The 25736-nt window shown below is 30.9% G+C and overlaps 1 protein-coding gene across 3 annotated transcripts in view; it reads left to right on the forward strand.

Annotated features, from left to right (window-relative positions):
- LOC107445896 (U6 snRNA methylphosphate capping enzyme Amus) overlaps window positions 1-25736 on the forward strand; it is a 65496-nt gene that overhangs the window by 28974 nt on the left and 10786 nt on the right. For all 3 annotated transcript variants that reach the window (XM_016060385.4, XM_071188356.1, XM_071188355.1), the window contains one exon: window positions 20528-20654. In XM_016060385.4, coding sequence (XP_015915871.1) covers window positions 20528-20654 — 127 coding nt within the window. The remainder of the gene's footprint in view (window positions 1-20527; window positions 20655-25736) is intronic.

Below are 25736 nucleotides of genomic sequence, written 5' to 3' on the forward strand. Positions count from 1 at the left end.
TCAATCCATATGTATGTATATATAAGGGGCAAGGTAATATTTTTTTCTTTTTCTCCGGAGACTTGAAAATAAGTCTTAAGTATGGTCCCCCCTCCCCAATAAATTTTATCTGACGACACCAATGGGACAAATGAAACCTTTTTTTAATTTTACAGTGTCCCATATTAGCAATCTACGATAATGTATAACAAACGTTCCTCAGCAAAATCTAAACATGAAATACAAACAGAAATACATGAGGATGCACATAAGAAAAAGTGGTAGGGAGAGTCATAAATCACAGTGAAAGCTGGCTTCAACCTCCTGTGGTGCAATGGGTAATTTTCGCTGTGGGTAATTCTTTTGAAAAGGGTTTTAGAAGGGGTAGGAAATTTTGAGTCTGATGATTCGAATTATTGAGACTAATTTCCAATTTACGTAATATGTATAAAACCTAGAATTAAAATATTAATCTTAAGTTGAAGAGAATGTCTTAAGCTTTAAATTTATCTTAAAAATTTTCCAAAAATGCTAAAAATAAACTTGTAATTAAAGCTTATCTCCTGAATTTCAGTCTTTTAAAGGACATGCTAGTTTTAAAAAAGCTTTAAAAATACTTAAAATCTTCCAACTAAAAATTTTGTGAGGAAGCTTAATAGTAGACATTTCAAAGTATAAAATGAAGCAAAAAACATTCCAAAATATTAATTAGTGACTAAATAAAGAGTAGTGTAAGAATCATATAATTCTCCATAAGGTTAACATAGGGAACGAGGAAAGTAGAATCTCACTCCAAGACACCCTTAAATGATAGAATGACTTTACAGCATTAGTGCTATTTTTGTCATTCAACTTATTAAATACAATATCATGCCTGCAACTTCTTTCAGATTTCCTAAAAGTTATATGGATTTCCCCCCTTTTTTAGCTGAAAGCAAAATCTTCTGAATTTTTCAGTAAATTTTGAGGGGAAAAAATGAAAATCTTTCCAATCTTAGAGTTTATGAGCATTTTGTAAGACATCATACCATTCCTCATGTCACGATGGGAACTGTGGAGATGGTTGCCATAAAAAGGAGACTGTCTTTTTTGGAAGAATTTACTCTCTTCATTACATTACAGGAGGTCATCCAACATAAAAGAATAGTGTATCTGATGAGTGATATTTACTCTCAGTCAAAGTGTGGAAAGCAAGTGGCTTTCATCCTTCTGTGTCTTGAGTTTTCTCTCTTTTGATTGTAAAAGTTTGCATTTGAATATGTTAGGAGTTTTAAAATGAGCAAACACTATTTTTAATGAATCTTTACCAGTTCTGTGCATTTTACTACTCTTTCTTACTATGTACTATTTTCTATTCATATCACTCCTATATCTTCTCTACCTATCCTAATAATTTAGGACTCAAAAATTATATTTGAAAAAACGCAAGAACAGAATCTATATGAAGCATTTTTTACAAATAATTTTTTAGCTGTCCAGGGCTTTTGGTTGAGCATAAGTAGCTAAACTTTATTAAGCATCTGTCAAGCATACGAAGCTACATCCATAGTCTGTAAACATGGTCTAATACAGACAAAAAAAGTTTTGAAACTCAAATATCTCGAGAAATATACACTAGATCAAAAAAGTAATAGTAGACGCATTTGATATTTTTACTAAAACGATCCCATGAAACCAAACTGGATTAGGGAAAACTTAAAAATGAAACCCTGTTTGACCTATAGGTTTATGTGTTTTGCTTCACAGATGGTGTTGTAACCAAGAAAATTAAAATAGGGCACAAATTGTTTAAAATGATGGTATCTAGAGTCTCATCAGCACATAAAAAAAAAAAATTTTTTTTTTGCGTTTATAAAAATTTGAAAAATGTCTATTTTTATGTTCTTAATTTGATGTGTCTTGTGGAGATAAATGATTTCTTTGACTTGTAGGATACTAAATGATTCTTCGCTGTTTAGTTTACTAGTAGAACACTTGAAACTGAACAAAACAATGAATTTAGCATAGGTTGCAGAGGTAGGTGTCAATAAATGATGGATGACTATACTGTTAGTACATTAGATAGTCAAATGCATAATTTAGATTTAAAAGTAGCAAAGTTTTTATTTGCAAACAATATTGCTTTCAATGCATCCTCAACAAATGAATTTAGAGAAATATTAACAGCTTCTGACCAGGTTATGCTGCCACTACAGGCACTGATTAAGAAGGAAAATTATTAGATACAGCTCATGAAAATACTGAAGAAATACGGAAAACACAAAATACTAGTAGTACAGTAGAACCTCGATTAACCGAGCTTCAATTAACCGAGGTTTCTGTTAACCGAGGCAATAACGAAGTCTAAATTTTTTTTTCTCTTCTCCAAAATGAGGTTGGAAGAAATTATACACATATTAGTTCGTTGTCCGTGTTACAGGAACTTATTCCCCACAAAAGCACTCAACTTCCATGAAATATTACACCCTAAGAAGACAACATCCATGAATGCTTTGTTAACAGTGGTCATGTAACTTGTAAGTTTAATCATGTAAATTTTAAAAATACAATATTTTCTTGAGATTTGTGTTATTTTTGAAAATGCGTCTTTCGATATTTAACTAAGTATAGTTAAAAAAAATTCCATTTTACTTTTTAAAATTTACTACTGGAGTTGATTTCCTTTTTAAGTCTTTTTAGCTGTGAAACATAAGTTCATATATGTTTATTTTTATCATTTAAAAAACGTTCTATTGTTTTTTACTTTAAAAGTAGTTAAATTCGCAAGCATGGAAGGTTTTTATACATGGTTCCTATTAACCGAGATTTCCGATACCCTAAAGTAAGTAATGCAAGTGCAAAAATTTTTTTGCAACAATCATCAACCATATGGTTTATTGAAAGAGTGTCCTGAGAAATGTTGCCACAATTGTGCAATGCAACATTTGGATTGAAATTACCATGTATTGTATTGAAATTACCATAAATATGTTGAAATATTTACTGAAGATTTAGTGGGAATTTCTCAAAACACCATTTGAATTTTGGACAAGGTAGCAATTTATAAAGAAGCATGCATATCCAGAAGAAATATTAGCAAAACTGGGCGATGTTTTGAATAATATACAAACAGAAAAGACAGATATTTCTACACCTATTGAGTTGTAGCTCAATATATTTGAAAGGTAGCATATTTTTCTTTATAAGAAGCAAATTGTAAAAAGAATGAACCAAGCTCTTCTCCCTATTCATTATTTATCAAACAGGGTGAATCCTAAATATGTCCGGAAACTATTTGTCACTGATATGTCACAAAAAGCTGAGGAATAGTTAAGGGAGAAAAACACCCAAAATGATTTATTCTCTTTATGACCTACAAGTTAAGACCCCAAATAAAAATGTAATAAATTTAGTGCAGCACTGTAGTGGAAATTTAATTGAAATGTTTGCTAGTGATGATATTAGATTTTTATTGTTTTATGATAGCACTAAACAAGTGTTCAGCTAGCTCTGCCTCACTGGAACGAGTGCTTTCCACATGTGTATTAGTGTGCTCAAAACTTCAAAATAGATTAGAATTAGAAAAGACATTGAAATTGGTTAAAATTCACAGACATTTAAGACTAAATAATGGAACTAGTAACCTGATTATGATGTATTGGATCTGTATTTGTTTTAAATTAATTTAAATATATATGGAGTAACTATTTTTACATTATGATTTATGGTCAAATTATTATGTATTTCTGCTGGAAATTAATTTTATGTAAAACAGATTTTACATATGAAACCCATTAATTTCGTTACGACCGATGCAGATCTTTTTCCCCCCCCCCCCCAAGTTATATTCACTTTTCAACACAAAAATTTGAATATTGTATGTTTAGAATAAATATGTTTTGCATGTTTAGAATGCATGACATATGTTTTGCATGTTTAGAATGAAATGAAATATGTTTTGCATGTTTAGAATGAAATGAAATATGTTTTGCATGTTTAGAATAAATATGTTTTGATAGAGTGGGGTAACTCTTTAAAAGAGAAAGGGATAAAAAAAAATTTATGACAGTTTCTACATATTATCACCAATTTAAAATCTGCCTTAGTGTAGGTTTTTTTGCACCCCTGGTTTTCCGAAACAAGTGCTAATTTGGGACGGCGGAGCATTCAACAGCATCTGTGTTTTGAAAACTGCCATGAATGTGTACTGTTTAGTAATAGTTAATTTTCCTGGTGGAGAGTCCAAGATCTGGAAATTGGGCAGGACACCTGGGTTTAACTGTCCTAAACCTTGAATTGGGCCTTGGTAAGACCTTAATAGAGGATAAAAATTCTATATATGATCATTGTTCTACATACTTAATACTTGATATTTTTTTATAAATTTAATTTGTTATCTAAAAATAAATAATAAAATATGGGAAATTTTTGATGCCTATTTAAATTACTAGAATTGATTAAATCAATCGATTATAAAGTTACAATTTTGCAGAAATAATGCTGTATGATAAATAATAATTTTATTCATATAGTATTTTTAGTTCGAAATTTCTTATTCAAAAGTTAGTCTTTTTTAAAGATTATTTTCTTCTGTTATATAATATATATATACAGTGAAACCTCCGTTGAGCGACACTCTCGGGACCAAAAAAATTGTCCGTTATGCGGAAGGGTATACATTAATAAAGAATACTCAAGCCATAAATTGCTTTTAGAATAATTGCAATGATTTAGAAATAATTGAATAATATATAAGAACTATTCACATTGACGTTTATTTAAACATAAGAAAATTATAATATTTATGATACAAAAAGAGAAGATTATGAAATCTAATATACATGCCTTTGTTATACTATTATCCAGTTGAAAAGAATGAAGTGATAGAAGTTTGTTTTAAGTGACTGCGACTCACCATATCTTCATGGTACATTTTTAAATCACTTAGCATCTTTACACCAATTTCATCATTTTTCGATAAATGAAAATGTCTTAGTTCCTCAATACAAGTTTGAACATCACTTAAAGTTTTTACTTTTGTTTCGTATTCTGAAAGCAGTTGAGTATCATTGTCTTCATTTTCACTCTCGGCATCAATATTTGTAACCATCTCAACAATTTCGTCCATATTTAAATCATTCTTTTGATATTTAATATTTTCGTCTATGTTTGCAAAATCATTACCGTTGACAACACTTTCTCCAGTCAAGCGAATCAAATTTGTTAATTCAGAAAAGGAATCATCAAAATTTGTGTCATCCGCGCCATCTGTAAGGATATTGCATTCTGATGTATCTTTTTTGAAGCCTGCCTTAGTAAAACAGTTTAAAATGGTTGAGCTTTTTACTTCTTTCCAGGCTGCTACTACCCTCAAAGAAGCTTGTAATGTAAAACATCAATTTTCATGTTTTCTTTATTTGGCCCATTTAAGCTCGTAATCAAGTGTTTCAAAATTAGTTGCCGATAAAGCACTTTGAAGTTTTTAATAACACCTTGATCAAGTGGTTGGCAAACAGATGTTACATTTGGAGGAAAGAATGCAATTTTTACATTCTTTAGTTTAATGTTAGGGTGAGGAAAAGAAGAACTTTTCTGTTCTTGCGGCCCATTTTTCTATCAAGTTCAAGCAACCACTCAGTCATTAAATCCTGGGTCATCCATGTTCGTCGATTTGCTTTCCATTTTATTCCAAACCTAAATAAATCCATTCCTTTAAAACATCTGGACTTATTTGATTTCCCTATAATCAATGGGGGCTTTTGTTCTCCCGTCATACTTGCGCAAAGTAAAATCATCAATCTTTCTTTTGACATTTTACCTCCTTCACACTTTTCACCTTTTAAACACAAAGTTTTTTCCGTCAATGCCCGAAAAGAAAGACCTGTCTCATCAGCATTTAATACGTAATCGGGTGCATAGTCCTCCAATAAGGAAAGCAGCTTTTCCAACCATTCCTTAACCATGTCAGCATACCCTCCAACTGCTACGGAATTTCCGTAGTTGCTACAAAAATTGGAGGTAAGCTACGGAACTACGGGTGAATAGTAAAATACTACGGATTAAACGAAAGCGCCTGTCCGATCTATCCGCTTTCGCTGTTGTCGTCTTTAAAGCTTGGTGACGTCACTGATTGCGTATCGCCGAAAATGACGTCATGAGTTAGCTTTGGTTGGGAGAAACCACGTGATTATGAAGGGTTACTCATTGGCGGCGCCATTCTAATCTGCCTGAATGCAGCTGTTCCTTGAGAAACTGCTTTCGTTTTTTGCTTTACACCGTGTGAAGTGAAGTGACTTCAATAAAAAATTTTGAAAACAACTTTGAATTTTGCTGCTCCGATGTTAAAAGAATGATACGTTTTTGTTTGAAATTTTACATTATTTTTCATCCAGCTTTTATCGCGTTAGTTTTTAAGTTGTGTATTTATTCTTAAATTTTATTGTGATGGATCGTTATTTGAAAAGATCTAATCAGGATCGGGAAGTTTCTAATGACGATGGATTACGAAAGAAGAAGAAGAAGAATCAAAAGTTTAGAGAGGAATATACTAAAAAGTTTCCTTGTTTCGTATCGGGAAAAGAAGGCTTTGCGAAATGCACTATTTGTAGTTCGGAATTCTCTATTGTCCACGGTGGACTGGATGATTGTCGCCGACACGTGATCGGTCCTAAACATTGTGCTACTGCAAAAGCTCAGGTGCACCAGCAACCTATTAACAATTTTTATTCTTCAAAATCAGAAGAAAATGGTGTGATTAAAGCTGAAGTATTGTTCGTACGGTTTTTAAATGAGCACAATATTTCTCTATCTGCTTCCGATCATTCTGGCGCCTTATTTAAAAAAATGTTCCCAGATTCCAACATTGCAAAAAAGTATGGGTGTGGACATACCAAGACCCAGGCAATAACTGTTTCCACTGCTGAGGGGATAAGAGAGAGTACTCTAAGTAAGCTCAGAACATCATTATTTTCTCTTTCCACTGACGGAAGCAATGACATATTAGATAAAAAGCTATATCCTTTAATTTTTAATTATTATGATGAAGAAAAAGGACAAATCCTATCATCACTGGTTTCTTTATCTGAATCAACTAACAACACTGGTGAGGGAATTTTTCAACTTCTTGATGGAGAGTTTAAAAAATATCTACTGAAGTGGAAGAGTTGCATTGCATTCAGTTCTGATAATGCTGACACAATGGCTGGATGTAATAAAGGTGTTTTGAGCTATATAAAACAGAAGCAACCAAATATAAAATTCATTGGATGCCCTTGTCATTTGGTTCATCTAGCAGCTCAAAAAGCTACAGCATCATTGCCCGTTGATGTGGAGAATTTGGTGATAATAGTTTTTTACTACCTTGAAAAGAGTAGTAAAAGAAAGTATGAATTTAAAAAACTGTCAGATAAAATGTGATGTGAAACTTCACAAGATTTTAAAACATGTTTCAACTCGGTGGTTAAGTTTAGAAAATTCTCTAAAGAGACTAGTTGAGCAGTGGGACCCATTGTTAATTTTTTTTTTCACAGTCTGATGTTAAAGAGAATGCTAGCTCAGAAAAAATAAAAGAGTTACTTAAATCAAACAAAACAAAGATATATTGTGTTTTTGTTACATCGATATTGCCTGTATTCACCAAGGTAAGTGTTGCCCTGCAAAAAGAGCAACCTTCTATCCATACTTTGTATGATGATTTAATGAGCTTATATTATGAACTTGTACGATTTGTTTCGCCTTCTACCATAAGCAAATCCAAATCTCTGTTACAAGTGAAATTTCAGAAACCTAAATATCAAAAACCTGATGAGTCTCTTATAATAGGATCAAGTGCTAGATCTATTCTGAGTGATCTGACGCCTGAAGATACAACTGAGTTCTTTTTGGCAGTGCGAAAGTTTTTTGTCACTGCATGTGAATATATTCTCAAAAAGTTTCCTTTAGAGGATGATTTTCTTAAGCAGCTTCTGTGACAAACATTTTGAAGAGGCAGAATGCAAATTTTGCATCTCATAAGTATTTTTATGATTTGTTTAATTGTGGTATTGACATTGATCAACTTGAGTTAGAATTTGCCTTTTATCAGACAGACAATTTTCCTTCTGAAATTTTAAATCATACCAGAGTAGATGAGGCATGGCATAAAATTAGCCAGTTAAAGGATAACAATGGAATAAAGATATACATGGCTTTGTCAAAAATAATGCTTTCAATTCTGTCAATTCCCCATAGTAATGCTGGATCTGAGAGAATTTTTAGCATGATTCGTAAAAATCAAACTGATAATCGCTCGAGTCTGAGTATCAAAACATTAGAATCGGTTCTAATCACTAAATTAAGCATAGGAGTTTGTTACAATGCACAATTTACTGAGGATGAGTTAAAAAGAGCAAAAAATGCTTGTTATTCATCACTGAAAAAGCATAGAGCGGTTTAGATACTGTGTTTCTGTAATTAAGGGTATTTTTAATTAAAATCAGATTTGCTTATAGATTAGATTTCTTAATTAATGCTTTTACTCCTTAATTATAATAGATAATTCAAAGATTTGAAACAATTTAGCTATTGGTTAATGTCTATACAAATTCATTCCTCTTAAAGAATAAATTTTAATGTGTAAGCTTTAGATGATATAAGTTTTTAAATATTGTTTTCTAATTCTGAAAGTTTTATTAGGAAGAAACTCATTTATATAATCCATTTTTCTTTCAATAAATTGGTATTAAATTGTTTTCTTGATTTAATTGCTTTAAAATTTGGTGTAAAAAATATTTAATAGGAAACATCTTAGAATCTGACCTTCCTAAATAAAATAAGTAAAAAAAAATTTGGTAACAATTGAATGAATGTAGAGAAAAAGTTGTGGAGAGTTGACTTTTTGCATTTTACTGAGATGTTATATTATTTTTCTTTGAAATTTGTATAAATGTACAATAAACTTTCATTTGCAATTTAATAATTTTATATCCTTAGAATCCTTTATATCCTTCCTGTATGTGAATTAAAATTGTACTATCTAAATAACATGATTTTTTAAAAGTCTATGGCATTTGAATTTTTTGAAAAATTTCTCAATGTGAAATAACATTTTACGCTTGTTTCAAAATCTATTTTCTTAATTTATCAACTGCTTTTTGAAATTATAAGTGAATATAATTAAGTATCAATATGAGTATAGCAAATATTGCGGGATGCCGTAAATGAGTGTTGCGCGAGTGCTACTGATGGCTAGGTAGGCAAAGTTGGAGGGTATGCATGTCAGTATCCACAGAAGCGGACTCTCCACTTATTGATTAAAAAGAAATATGTCTCCTTCTGAACTTTTCTAACCATCCATTAGAAGCTTTAAAATCCTTTATCCCCAATTTCTCAGCTGCCTCTCCAGCCTTTTCCTGTATCATTGGTCCAGATACTGGATATTTTTTGCTTCTAACTTGAGAAAACCATTCAAAAATGCATCTATCAATTTTAAATCCACGTCCGTCTTCCGAAGATATTCTAATTTGGTTTTTATTTCCATTTTCGCACCAAAGTTTCTTAAGTTTTTCTCTATTTTTAATGATGTCTGCTGCCTGAGTCTTTCCAATTTTAAAGTGTTCGGCCAATTTTCGAACACTGCTTTTTTGATGTTTGGAATATTCTAAAAGTTCAATTTTTTCCTTTAAAGTTAAAACTTTACGAGGCATAGTTGAACAAGAAGAGACTTTCTCAAGAATGAAGATCTTTTAAAAGTTTTATCTCAAATACACTTTCAACAGATGTAGTTACAAAGAAATGAAAGTGTTTTTCATAACTACGCAGATATTCAAATTAGTCATATGATACGGAATGGACACTTCTATTTCTACGTCACGACCACACTCAGTTTCAATCAATATGTTTATCCCCCCATCACTTGATAAGAAACATGGTAATACCTCTTGAAAGTAAACCTCCAGTAAGGCATAAAAAAAGGAACAAGACAATGCTTACCTGTATGACACCAGGTTTATGGAGTTGTATTCACAATCGATCATTTGTCAAAAGTTTGAATAAGCGTTTGATTTATAGGAACACCTCCAAGTCTAAGATTTCTATTCTATTCTTTTAACCCAGATGGGATGAATGCAGGGTACAAACTGATTAGAAGTAGAAAGGGAATATCAGTGGGGAAGAGGAATGGATAACAATTAATGTGTCACTTTAACTTGTGGGGTCTCAAGACTGAGCATGTGGGGTCACAACTGTGTAGTCCAGATAAAAAGATCCAAAGATGCCGATGTCCGAAATATTTTACATGAGCAGAATCATTTTCCTTTCTTTCTAGCCAAAGATAAAGAAAGGTGACAGGAGAATGGTAGTCTTTAGAACTGAAATAGCTTAAAGATTTTAGTTATGGATAAGGCAAAAAATTTACTTGTTTTACAAAATGGTGGAGAGAGGCATTTTTATCTTAAATTTAATTGAAAATTTTTTTTTTTCAAATTAAAAAAAAAGTAGTGTCCGATTTGAAGAGGTAGAAAATAACGTTTCAGGGCAAAAATGACTGTCCGCGTCCTGTTAAGGGAGTGTCCGCATTGCGGAGATCATACATAATGGTTTTTTCATAAAAGATTTTCAGGGAATTAAAAATGTGTCCGTATTTAGAGGTGTCCATTTTGTAGGAGTGTCCATAACAGGAGGTTTCACTGTATATGCAGTGGAAAGTCGCGTATCCAGAATCAGTGGGACTTCTGAAAGTCCGGATACTAGATTTTTCCGTATAACTGACCCCCAAGGTAAACAAAGCTTTAAACGAACTGAATCTAATAAACAAAAAATAAACATTATTTTTCGGGCAATAATGTTTTAGTATTAGAATTATATCTAATCAATTAAAAGCAAAATATTAGAAAAAAATAATTATTGCTTAAAATATAGAAAACTAGAAAAGTTTGTCAGTTATGAAAATATTAATTGCTCTCTCCACCATTTTGAACTAGAACGATTCAAGCAAGAAGGGGAAATACCCGTCATTCATTAAGGTGGGTAGGTGGAGGAAAAAAATCTATTTCCTCCTTATTTGTCACTCAAGTTGAGGGCGGGGAAGTGACAAATTCTTATTTTCTCTCTCATCATTGCCTATCAATCAAGCATAATGGCGCGGCATGCTGATTGGGTTCTCTTTATTTTTTCTTGTGTGAGTGAAAGTGACTCCCCTTCCACATTAAAGTTTGCTGTGGTTACCCTTTCCACAGTATTTCTTCTTTCCCTAACACTCTAATAAAAAGGTTCCAGGAAATGCTTATTTTACTAGCCAGCTACATAGGAAGGCAGGGGGGAGGGGACTCAGTTGTGCTCTTTTGAAAACAAATCTCCCTCCTTTCCTGCATTCCAGTGGAGGAGCGTTACTAACGGTCACTCGACGGTCTTGGTAGATCTTCTGTTCCTCTTTCTGGAGGTTTATTGTTTCAATGCATAAATCACTAGAAGCTAGAAAAGGAAAAAACGAAAAGACTTCTTTTTTAAAAAATTTTTTAAGGAGATGTTTGTTTATTTTGATTGTTAAAAAGTGTCCGGGAAATCGACATCGACCCTTCCGGAAAAGGGACGTCCGGATATAGCACGTTACACTGTATATGTATATATATATTCATATATATATACATTTGCATATATATATATATTGACATATATATATTGACATATATATATTGACATATATATTGACATATATATATAGACATATATATATATTGACATATATATATAGACATATATATATATATTGACATATATATATGCATATATATATAAGCGCACCGGACAAAAAATTACTCACCCTTAGAGAAATCATGAAAAACATTTAATAACGTGTAACACCACCTCTGGATTCGATAACCGCCTGAATTCAGTTAGGAAGGGAGTCCACAAGGTTTTGTAGGTTCGTCGAATCCAATATAAGCTATTCGCTGTGGATTTAAACGCACAAAATTGCGAGGATGCTGATTTCGGCGTTTCACCCATTTTTCCAACATGTTCCACAAATTTTCAATGGGGCTCAAGTCAGGTGGTTTTGCAGGCCAGTCGAGATGTAATTGGGTGTCTGAATGTTCATAAAACCAGTTACATAGTCTTCCAGCTCTATGAAATTTGCTGTTGTCATCTTGAAAAATAGGGGTATCGACAACACACTCTTCATGAAGGTGTTGACTGAAAAGCGACATCTAATCATCTAGAATGTTCAAACAAACATGTTGGTTCATGTTAGTGACCACCTCAGTGAGAAGGCTCAATCCATGATAAGAAAAACGCCCCCAAAACATGACAGACCCACATCTGACGTTTTACCCATTGTTCCAACATGTCCCACAAATTTTCAATGGGGTTCAAGTCAGGTGATTTTGCAGACAGACCAGTCCAGATGTAATTGGGTGTCTGAATGTTCATAAAACCAGTTACATAGTCTTCCAGCTCTATTTAATTTGCTGTTGTCATCTTGAAAAATAGGGGTATCGACAACACACTCTTCATGAAGGTGTTGACTGAAAAGTTACATCTAATCATCCAGAATGTTCAAACAAACATGTTGGTTCATGTTAATGACCACCTCAGTGAAAAGGCTCAATCCATAATAAGAAAAACTCCCCCAAAACGTGACAGACCCACATCCGGCTTGAGCCTGACCTTGCACACAGTCAGGATGAAATGCTTCATCTGCTCTTCGTAGCACTCAACGAAGTGCGTCATTTGTATATAGGCAAAAACGTGATTTGTCAGACCATATTACATTTCGCCAGTCAGCAACTGTCCACATTTGGTGGCTTTTAGCCCACTGAAGTTGCACTGCTTTATGTGCCTGTGTTGACCTCTTACGAGATGTTCGACTCCAAATGTTCATTGAATGAAGCTCCCGTTGCAATGTTCTTTCCATAACACAGGGATGTGATTCTTCTGCGGATTCGTGGATTTCCGCTTTTTTCCCATTTTTCCCGCCAATTTCCGCTTAATTTTTTTTCCGCACAAGTTAAAATATTTTATGGGAAATTAAATTTTCTGCAAAAGTATTGAAGTCCTCATTCCTCTCTCAAACATTGATTTTCGTATTTACCTGATTTAAAAGTTGAATGTTGCGATTCTTAATCAGGCGATTTAAATGTCGTACATTACGATTCTTATTTACGAGATTTAAAAATCCAATATCGCGATTTGTAATTACGCGCTTTCAAAACCCTATGTAGCGATTCGTATTCACGCGAGCTAAAAATCCAATGTTGGGATTAGTTTTTGCGGTTGTAATATCAAACATCGATTTTCCTACTTATACGTGCTTTAAAAATTAGACAGTGGGATTCGTATTCGCGCTATTTAAAAATTACACATCGTGATTTGCATTTACGTGATCTGAAAATGACGCATCATGATTTGTATTTTCACATTTTTTAAATTTTATATAGAGTTTCATGTGAATTAAATTCATTTCGGGATTCATATTTATATATTCATGCAGTTTTAAAATTAATCATCGAGATTTATAATCACGTGGTTTACAAGTTTAAAAATTGCACTTTTTTGTCAAATGTTTGTGTGTGTATATATATATATATGTTACATATATTCATTCTTGAATTTCCTCTTCTTTACTTTCCAACTACTCTCATCCCTGCTAACAGGTTGGAATGGATCTTCATTTACTAACTGAAGCAATTCCTGTCGGGTTTGGAAGAGATTTTGATTGACAAGTCGTGAAGCACATCTGCTGTCCTTTTCATAGAGGATCTTTTTCCGACCAGAATTCTAACGTCGTCTTTCGTGACCATGTGTATTACACCATTGCTTGTAGGCTCGTTGAACAGTCCGCATCGAAACACCAACAAATCCCGCAACTTCATTCACCATATGACAATAGCCTAACACAATTGCCCCTTTTTGCCACTCTATCACATCCTTACACTTACCCATATTTACACACAATTTCCACTTCAAATAAAAATATCCCATTGATAGCTATTCGCCTTTAATCACGTTGAAGCAGTGCGCACGTTACTTGACCACTGTGTTATCTAACGAAACCTAATGATTCATCGATGCTTGCGCACTAGGGTGACTAATTTTTTGTCTGGTGAGCTTATATATATATAAAATTAGTTATACTTTATAGGAAAATAAAATAAAAATTATGAAAATAGTAGTTTTTTTTTATGAATATATATCTCCTCAAAATTATTTTTGTAAATAATTTAAAAGTACTTTTAAGTCTAAATTTTTGCATTTAAATATTTTTAAAAAAAATTTCTTAGATATTTGAATTTAGTTTATAATCAAGTGTTAGTTCTAAGTTATATTTATTACACTTAAGCATTGTATAGATAAAATTGTTACATAATTTGGTTTGAGTAAGAATTTTTTAAAATTTCAGATAGGGGGATTTTGAATGGGACATACTAAACTATTAGGTCCTAAGCCTTGGCAACCATAACTGAGTCTCCAATCCTAGTGATTATCAAGCCACTCAATAGATTAAACAGTTTTTTTCTCCATCAAAAATTAGTGTTTAAGCAACACAAAAATTCTTTTTAAATCTATTTTCTTACCGAAACTCTTTTCTGTTGAGCTTCAATCTGCGCTTTTCATGATTAGTAAACTTCTTACCTTTTGCAGAGTTCATTTAAACTTCAAAGAAATGTATGATCAATTTGCAAATTTGAGAGTTGATAAAATCATCATAGTTGCAGCAGTATTTTATCTAGTATATAAATATTTGTTCAGAATTCTGAAGTTTGTTCAGAATAAAAGTATTATTTTTATAGGATAGATGCAAAATGTTAAGTCCGTAGCTGGAATATTCAACCATAAAACAAAATTCCAGACGTAATTCTGTTCTTTGTTGACAGGCTGAAAGTGTTTCAGAAAAATTTATATACGTTTTTAAAAACTCAACAGTCACTCAATCTGTTTTTAAAAATTGATAAATTTGTTTTTTTGTAATTTTTAGGGGTAAAGAATGTATTTATTTTTTAATATTTATTATTGTTTAAATTATTATGTTATGCATTGTTGCAAAAAATCTTAGGCTTTCCGAATTTCTGACGTTGGCAGATCTAATATGTACTTTAAAAAATTTAAAAAAATTCAGACTGCAGTAAATCACATTTTGTTCATGTTTTTGTTCGTTGGGCTGCATTTTCAGGATGGTGATGGGTTTTTAACATGGGGCAATTGATAGTAATTTTTTAGTAGACATTTACTTCATTTAGTGAGCAAATGATCCTCACTAGTTATGCACTCCACAGTATTTCCCTCTGGTAGTCCTGGCGAAAGCTCAACTTATCTTCCACACCACAGTAGAATCTTAAACTTTGAAGTTAATTTAATTTCTGATTGCCAAATTATTTACTCACCTCTTTGAGGCTCCAGAACACCAACTTACTCTGAGTACTTTTACACTGTTTACAAGATTGAAGTTTTACCGGATCAATACCTCTTGATATAAGATCTACAGGATTCTGTTGAGAAAATATTTGATGCCACTGTTTGATCACAGTTAGTTTTTTAATAATCGATACCCTGTTTGCAACAAACATCTGAAGCTTGACTTGAATTGTGCTTTCTGCCCAGATAAAAGTTTTAGAAACTTCTAGATTTATAGCACTTAAGATTTTCTCATTATTTTCACTAAAAGCACTAAGGTCTAATTCAGAAATTATTTTTAGGAGTTGTGCATGATTATTGTTAAATTTATTATAAATAGAGGGCATTCAAGATTTTGACTTATTCTGTCAAAAATATTGTCTATTTTAAAGAATAATAACTTAATAAAAATATTATGATTTTACATATTGTTTAATTTATATTTTAAAATAAGTTGTTCGTGAGTCTAATTATGCAGTGATTGCCTTAAAAAAATCTTTTTATGTATTTTTTCAGTAAAAAATTATTCAAAAGATGTATTTGTCCCTTCTATACAATTATTCTTTTAAGTTTATATTATTCATTACATAAAAAATCTTTTAACTTAATAATTGGTTTTTACAATAAAGTCTTGGTACAATCATGTTATGTTATATTTTTGAAATTATTTTTTTTTTTTTTGAAGTTTCTCATTTAACAGAAAGGATGTAACAGAGAGGACAAAGCTAAATGTCCCCGCAGTTACACAAGATGTAAACAAAGCTTAAGGTTAGCTATTAAAGAAGAACTCTAGGAATGTAAACAAGTGCTAACGCATCCTGGTTTATCTAGTTTAAACCAGTTCCCCCATTGTTAGAACATTATTTTTATACAAAACTGTCTTTTTTTTTTATTTGATAGTGTTATAGTTAAAAGTTTTTCAAGTGAGTAATGAGAGAATATAGAACTAGAATGCCCCAAGAAAAAGAACATAATTGTAAGAAGAAAGATAAAGAATATAAAACAAAAATGATAATATAAATATTTTGAAGAAAAACTTTAACAGAGAAATAGATAAATTGAAAAAAAAGGATAAATAAAAAGGCACTGATACCAGCAGTAGAAATTCGGGAAGGATTTTCTCTTTACAATGCTCCTCAGATATTGGAAAGTTATTAATAAGTGCATTATCTGAATCTCCAAGAAAATGTACCATTCTATGCAGACTCAGTGAATCTGTAACCTTATTACTAGAACATAAGAAACAGCCTTTTAACAAAGTTTCTGGTGAAACAAAAAAAACTTGCTATAAATTTCTACTCATCTGATAAACTTTCTTACCAGATTTCTGGTAGAGCTGAGTGTGTGATTGTCAGAGGAAATGGACAGAAAGTCACAGAAAAAAAGAAGAAAAAAAAACGCTGTGTAACTTGATGGAAGCATATCAAGCTTTAAAGCAGTTGCATCTGAGCATAAAAATTGGCAAATCTAAGTTTGCTGTTTACAACCTATCTATGTTTTATGCATAGATAAAACACCACATGTGTGTGCATGTGCTATTCACGAAAATCTGAATTTACTATTAAAATCACACAGTTTGACAAATAAGGACATGGAATTAATAAATCTGGCCACTTGCGACAATTGCTCAATTAATTGTGTGAAAAATGTAAGAATAATTTCCTTTTTAAGCAGTTTGTGATAACAATTCTTGATCATCAGTTACAAGAGCCTGTAAAATGGTATCAGCGGAACAAAAATAATAGCAGCAAAGAATGTGCTCAATTTCATAATTAAGGCATACTGTCCCAGTTTGAGTTCCAATAAGAAAAATTTTTATTACACTGCTATGAAAAATCAACACAATCTGAGTATTTTAAGCAGCTTAGGCAGAATCTCATTAAGTGTGTTTTACAAGTAAACTTTAGTGAGAACTTTACCTTCCTCACTCAAAAGGAGGTGAAGTCAGCTCATTGGACTCACAGGCAGTGCTCTTTATACACTGCTCTTACTTGGCTTCCTCAACTATATTGTATGAAGAAGAAGAAAAAAAGAAATTGTAAGATATGTCACAGTCAGTGACTATATGTAGCATGACAAATATGCAATCAACACCATCAGTGAAATCCTATTTGATAAACTTAAATGGTGTAAACTTAATAAACTTGATAAACTTAAATTAACCTCTAATTGTGTAACATTTTCCTTAACCATCCCGAATTAAACAAATAAAACTGCCTTTAAATCATGCTTGAAATTGCTGGTAGTTAAAATTAAATTTTAATCTATGTTAGTATTAGCTATCAAAAGGTCGATGAGCAGTGCCTCAGCGTGTAGACTAGACTGTATATTTTTCCTTTAGTGATTCATTTTATCTTTCCTTCTTTTAGGGGGGGGGGAGAAGATGATGATTCTCGATGTTTGTGTATCTTGTGCATGTGCAAGTGCAAGAGAATTCTTTATTTTTACAACTCGAAACTTTTTGGTTTCTGAGGCAATTAAAATAGTTATTTTAATTTGATTAATTCCATTCTGTATTTTGATGTAAAATATTCTAAATGGAATTCCAGAAAATGTTCTGCCCCTATAATATACGCAAATGTATCGGGTTGTTTGGAAAGTAATTTCGTTTTTCCGACGGAGGATTTAATTGTATTTTTTCGAACCCAACTTCACACTTAAGCCGCATTATCATTATATGTTTTGATAGCTGATATAGCAAGGCTTGTGTGTGAAAAAGTTCAATTAATTATACGCAGTAGTTTTATGGTTGGTGCCCTTTTAAATATGGTGAGCAATAAACAGCATTTTCGTCATATTTTACTTTTTTACTGTAGAAAAGGTCAAAATGCTGCTCCTGCCAGAAAAAAATTTAACGATGTGTATGAATAAGATGTGTTGACAGTACGCCAGTGCCAGAATTGGTTTGCAAAATTTCGATCCGGCAATTTTGATGTCGAAGATGCACCACGTTCTGAAAGGCCCGCTGAAGCTGATAAAGACACAATAAAGGCATTAGTTAATGCAAATTGGCGAATAACCGCACGTGAGATTGGTGAGAGGTTAAATTTATTGAATTAAACTGTTTATGACCACTTAAAAGGCCTGGGTCTAACCTCGAAGCTCGATATATGGGTTCCTCTTCTCAGGGTGAGAAATTTGTGTCGTCGCATTGACATCTGTGAGTCACCTCTCAAACGTCATGAAAATTATTCATTTTTGAAGAGCATCATTACTGGGGACGAAAAATGGGTTGTCTAGAACAATGTCAAATGCAAGAGATCATGGAGCAAAACGATGAACCTGCTCAAAGCATTTCGTAAGCCAATATCCACAAAAAAAGATGATGCTGTCTGTTTGGTTGGATTTAAAATGAATGGGTTTTTTTTTTTAGCTTTTACCGGATAACACAACACTTAATTCAGAAGTCTACTGTCATCATCTGGACAAACTGAATGATGCTCTTCAACAGAAAAGGCCAGAATTAATCAACAGAAAAGGTATAGTGTTCCACCAAGATAATGCGAGAACTCATACAAGCTTGGTCACTTGCCAAAAGCTTTTACAGCTAGAATGGGATGCACTGCCACACCCACCATATTCTCCAGCTCTGGCGCCTTCGGATTATTACTTGTTCCGGTCGCTACAAAACTTTTTGGACTGTAAAACCTTTACTTCAAATGAAGAGATCAAAAATCTCCTAGATCAGTTTTTTGCCAGCAAAGACCAAAAATTTTATTAGCGTGGAATCATGCTACTACCAGAAAGATGACAAAAGGTGTTGGACCAGAATTGTCAAAAAATAATTTAATAAATTATTTATTCATTATGCGAAAATTTTCTTTCATTTTCCTCCCAAAAAACGAAATTACTTTCTGAACAACCCAATATGATCTAATGACAAAACATTAATTTCATTTTTAAAATTCCATTTAGAATTTTTTCATCCATTGGAATACTTGAGACATACTGAGAGATTTTTATTATTACATTTCGAATTTATCTACCCTTTGAACTATAATATAAATCTATTTCTTAAGGCAATTCTAATGGTTTGACCCAAGAATCTGCTTTTCTTATATTTTTAAACTCCTAATTACCGAATCCCGTGTTTAGTTAATTTGATCCAAAACTATTCTTTGTGCTTTCTTTTCATTTTTTAAACAAATTTGACGAGAGTGCTCAAGTTCTCTTTATACTATGGCTTTAACTTTTGAATAATCCTCCAATTCATTATCTTTTATGTATGTAATTACATTTGTGGCTTTTTTTTTCTCTTGACAAGTTGAGAATTTCCGATTTAAATTTATCCAGAACATTTATAAAGATGAACATTCTCTCTAATGATGAAAAATATCGCACCAGCCTTCTGGTCTAGTTTTAATTTTAAAGTTCTTATACTCTTAATGAGAGAGTCTAAACAGTCTTTTTTTTTTTTAATCATTTTCAATGAAACTTTTGCTCTGCAATTTTGCTTGCAACTTAGCAAGTTCCAATTTCCATTTCGCTTGCTCCACTTTTAATTTTCCAGTTTAAAGTATCTACTCTCCATCTTTTCATCTGCCAATAATATTATTTGCTTTAATTTTGACTAATGTAGTGTCACTTTTATATATATATATATTTGGNCCCCATATATATATATGCCTTGCACTGCTTTTGATAATATCAGTTAATACTGCAGTAGTTTTTTCATCTGAAAATTTTAAATTTAGTTCAACAGCAATACACTGGTAATCTTTTTTAGCACCTTTGAACATTTTATACTTTAATTTATATTCAAATCTCACATACCTTAAGATTTGAGGTAATCCGTAAGGATGATGATGATGCATCTAACTCTGCATACTACTTTTAATTAAAATATTTTGGCTAAGTCACACGCTGGTTTTTTACAAAACACAGGTTTTCCATACTTTGGGACCACAAAATGGTCCTGATAATATCTCAGTTAGTTAGTCTTTATTGTAAATAAAAAAAATCACCACCATAGAATCATAAATTTTGAAATTTATTTTATTTCTGATAGCCGAAATATTCACAGACCACTTTAAAGCTGAATCATTTGGGCTAATATGAGACATTAGGTACAATTACAGGATATTTTGTTTAGATTTTCTTTTTTGTTTTACATGTGTTTCTAGTCATCCTAATTGATTTTATGTATAAAATGTTATTTTTATATTTGCCTGCATCTTCATATTCTACTATTTGTATGTTTCAGCCTTCAATCTACAAGACTTACTGCAGCTTAAAAATGAGGCCTGAGACATTTTGTGACTTTTTGTTATCCAGTGAAGTTGGTTTCAGCTCTTGTGAAGTAATTGGTAGAATAACAAATTATGCTAAAGGTAGTTACTATAGTCATATTTATTAATTTCAAACTTATTATGATTATTTAATTTATATACTCTTTTTTCTCATTTTTATTGAAATCTTCATTTTTTTTAAATGTATTTTTGAATTAAATATATATTTTGCTTAAGTTAAGAACAAACGAAGTTCTGCTTTACTAAATTAACTTTAATGATAATATTAAATTTATAAATTATCAACATTATGTATTATGTGAATTGACAATTTTTTTTAACCTACCTATGAATACCAGGATGGCTTTCCATCACTTGTGAGGTCTAACAATTGGACATGTTTTTCCTTTTTTTTCTTAGATTTATGGTACTAAGATTATTTTTAAGATTTTCAGTTTTGTTTCCCCCTGTTTGTTTTTATACACTTCATAATTAGATTACATTGCATCGATTAATTATAGATTCACTAAGTGTTTACAATGCCATACATTTAAATTTCTTTCCTTCTTGAATTTCAGTTTCAGCAGGTTTGCATATCTGACTCGTTATCACATTCGTAGTTTGAATTTTACTTCCTTTTATTCTTAAAGGATACTAAAATAAGTTTTAATGTTTTGTAGATAAATTTAGATGTTTATAGATTATGTTTTGTAGATCGATAAAAGAACTGCCTATTCTTTTATCTACCTTAGTATTGTTTTTTTTTTTTTTTTTTTTTTTTTGTAAAAATTGCTATTACATTATGAATATACTTTCATTACTGTTTATTTTTGTACTGTTTACGACTGCAACAGTAAAAATAATTGACAGTTAGAATGATAGATCCTCAGAAATTTTTGGGATTTTTACATGAAAAAATGTATTAGCTGTAATTGGTGCTATTCTCTGTCAAATCAAATATTTGTGTGAAAAGTATATTTTGGTACTTATTACAGAGTTGACAGCATCTCATCAATAAGTAAGTTTCACCAAAATATTATATAAAACTGCACAGTTCGCAAAATATTTCATTTTCTCAAAAAAAAAAAAAAAAAAAAAAAAAAAAAAAAAAAAAAAAAAAAAAAANAAAAAAAAAAAACATATTTTTCATGACATTTTGATATTTTCTAAGAAAGGGGAAAATGTGCATCTTTTTAATTAAAAAAGAAAAATTGTTCCTTGACTGAAATGAAGTTTAGAGGAGGAGATTGATGCAGTAAGAACCCGACTATCTAGAATTAAATTTCTAAGTTTTTTTTTTTTTTTTTCAAAAAATTTGTTTGAACATTCTAAAATTCGAATCAGTTGTCAATGAATGCTCCCCCTTCTTTAATGTAATTGTAATATTAAAGTTATTATATTATTATGTTATTATATTGTTATTATACTATTAATAATGAATGCTCCCCCTTCTTTAATGTTATGTTAACATAAGCAAGCATTTAGTTTAAACAGAACTATTTTTTCTCCAATTCACTGCTAAACTAAAACAGCTCTAGTTTAAGCAGGGCTCGAAAAACCGCCCGTCCGCCTGTCCTCGGCAGTCAAAAATTCTCCGCGGACAACGAATTTCTCGATTCCGACGTCCGCCCGGACGGCTGTTTTTCCGATAATGTTCATGATACATTTTCAATTTTTGTTATCTTACAAGAGTCTAGCGCCTCACTTCTAAAATGACCCTCTAATCTAGAAATCCCATTAATTCCTTCGTCAGACCAAATGCTCACGTAATCGGTAAACAAAAGAAAAGTTGCTGTGTGCATGTGCATTTGGACTTCTAACGAAGGAATTAACAGAAACCTCTGTAAATCATTGGCTTGATTGTATAACTGGCAAACGTCATATTTGATTCATTTAAAAAAGGCAGTACCCTCGGATAAATTGACATTCCAGATAACTTGACCTTTGTCATTTAAATTATTTCATAAGAGATAAATTATTTCATAAAAGAAATAAATTATTTCATAAAAGAAATACTGGGTTTCTATTAGTTACCTTATTACTGTATAATGTAATCCTAGTAACTACTAATTCATTGTGCAATTTATATAAATGTTTGTAATAAATAAGAGAGAATTATATTTTTATTTATTTAGAAGATACGGGTTAGTTTCAAAGGAGGACGGGTACATTGTTGGGCAAGCCGTCCTCGGGGACGGGTAAAATTTCTGAGTTTTTTCGAGCCCTGAGTTTAAGCACACAGTTGTGTCGTGGTCAGATTTCAAGAGAATTAGAAATTTCTCCTCAGAAAGAAGGGAAAATATTAGTAAATGAATATAAAAAAATGATAAATTTTTATTTTTATGTTTTATGATGTTGAACCTGTTACTTGTTGAAGTTTATTTGGATTGAACTCATTTCACCAACTTAGAGAAATTCAGCTATTTTGTTTAATTTTATTTTACTTTATTTGTTCAGTAAAGGAAAATTTAAAAAAATAATGTAATTTATTGTTTTTCAATTGACAACTTTATTGCCTGTGCCAGCTACATGAATATCATTCATTATTCATCATTATTGAACAAGAGCAGAAGTAATGAATATAAGTAGATTTGGATTAAATGCTGAGGATTTTCTGTTTTTTGTGTTTTCTTCCAATTTGCAATTTTATTTTATTAACTTTGTCTTACATTTGCTTATATTATGGCATTTAAATAATTTCTAATTTACTTATTTAATTTTTGCTGCAACAGTTACCGGAAAATGAAGTAATATAAAAAACTGAGATTTTGAGTACTAAAGTTTTGTTTTGAGTATTAAGAACAATTAATTTTTTTAATAAACTTGTATTTTTATTATAAGGCAGCATTTTTAAAAGCATTTCTGATACTTTTTTGTTTTTATTTCTTTTATTGTCAACTGCATGATATGATGTAATAAAATGGTAGTATTACAAAAAAAAACTTTTAGCTGTAAAGTTTTGTTTTAGGAGGTAAGAAGGATTTTTCTTCCAAATTTTTGTTTTATTGAAAAAAAATTTTGTGTTGCTGCATTTTTTAAAAAAAACTCTGATAGACTTCCTGTCTTTAATTGTCATGGAGAAAAAATTAGATTTTTTGCTTTGTTTAAAGAGTTAAGAATGATGTTTTTCTGATATTTTCCCTCTCAAAAAAATTTTGGTTTTTATATTTGTTTTCATTATCTTACTGCATTTTTTAGAGCACATCTGATATTCTTTTTATAATCCCTTTTTTTCAAAAAATATGATAATAAATATGGATAAATGTGATTATCAGCTTTAAAGTTTTGTTTTAAGAATGAAGAACTCAATAGTTTTTTTGTTTTTATTTATTTTTTCTTTCTAGCTGATAAAACATCTTTCATTTATGTATCTTTATTCTGTGTAAGCAATAGATCTAATATGCCTTTTTTTCCTTCCCCCTTTGCATTTCTTCTTTTCTTTACTGCTCAACATTTTTTCTAGAAACACTGACTAAGGATTTTGGTGTCAAATAATAAAAAGAGATAAGAGTTTTATTTTTTTTATCTTTACTTTCTAGCATTTTTTCATGCATTTAATTATATTACTGTGTATTTAATAATTTAGATATATAAATATTATAGTTTTTTCTGCTTTTATCATTATTTTGTATAAGTGTCGATTGCAGTAATTTATTGTTTAATTAAGCAGCAAAGCTTACCCCCTGAAAATAAAGTAATATTAAATATATATTTTCAGTGCTCTAGTATCCAAAATGTGCTGATACATTTCAAATAGTTGGGCTCTTACTGTATTTTAAGTATATGAGTTATTAATTTTTTCATGCATCACAATTCTTATTCACATGATTTACTAATCACAAAATTTGGGATTTTTACTAAGATCCTGGGTGCTAGGAGCTCAGATCTCATTGAAAAGTTTGATACTTTAAAAAAGAGTCCAGAGTTAAAAATGTAATTCTTCTAAAGCAATCAAATCAAGCAATAAAATAATAAAAAATTGATCAGTTCAGATTTCAATTATTTTTGGCATGTTTCTTAAACCTGCCTCTGACATGAAAAACATATAGTTTCTGTAGTATTTGCTTCTGAATTATACAGTTTTGAAAATTCACTAATTTTTTATATTTTTTAAACAACTGTAACAAGAGAACTATTTATCTTAAAGAACTTAATTTTGTATTATTTTGTTTATTTTTTAATTGTCTTATAATTATGTCTTATTATTATTATGTAATAACATGGTTCATTTAATTTTAAAATTAATTTAAACGAAATTTAAATTTTTTTAAAACTATCAAAATTTTAAATTTTTTTCAAAAAAATACATGAACTGTTTCAGTAACCTAACTATTCATCGTCTGACTAACTAGAATTTTCGAAAGTTTGTAATTTTTTTAGCAATATCGATTTGAACAATCAAAAATATATTACAATCAATTGCTGTGAATTGCCCACTGATAAATTTTGCATAAGTATAAACAAGCATTTATCATTCCCACCTTTATCATTTATCAAGACTGCACTAATTCTAAAGTATAGCTGTATCGAGCTCAGGTTTCAAGAAAACATGAAGTTTTCCACTACTCAATAAGAGAGGAAGGGGTAGATGGGGGTGAAAACGAGAATGAGAAGATAGTTTTATTGTCAATAACATAAAGAGATCAGGATTGGGTTTTATGGTGTTGTCTACTTAATGATTCTTTGAATTAAATTCATTAAATCACTAATCGTGTGTAGCGTTTTTAAAAAGTAGTTAAGTTTTTTTTTTTTTTAAAGTGCTTAAAGGTGCTAATTATTGAGTTTATAAAAAGGGTTTGATTTTCTTTTTTCAAAGAAGTTGTTTTTTTGATAAATCGATAAAAAGAAATATATATAAAACCTTGCGAATGTGCATTATAATTTCTTCCAGATATTTTACAATTTTTATGGGATCTTTTTCGTGATTTGCCCTACTACTTTAATAGAAATAATGCCTTATAAAAAGTTCATGTGTTCAAATACTAAAATCTTGAAAAATTGAAAATAATTTATCAATAGATTCAAATTTTATTATGAAGAGATGAAAACAAAAGCAATCTTCGGTTTTTAGGCAGTAATCAACTAAAAACATATCTTTTGCCTAGAAACTTCAAGATATTTTTTCTGATAGCCATTTTTTTAAAAAATGCCTTTCTGACCTGAGCTAACTCAAAAATGAAGAAT

Source organism: Parasteatoda tepidariorum, chromosome X2, assembly GCF_043381705.1.
Source record: "Parasteatoda tepidariorum isolate YZ-2023 chromosome X2, CAS_Ptep_4.0, whole genome shotgun sequence".
Lineage (NCBI taxonomy): Eukaryota > Metazoa > Arthropoda > Arachnida > Araneae > Theridiidae > Parasteatoda > Parasteatoda tepidariorum.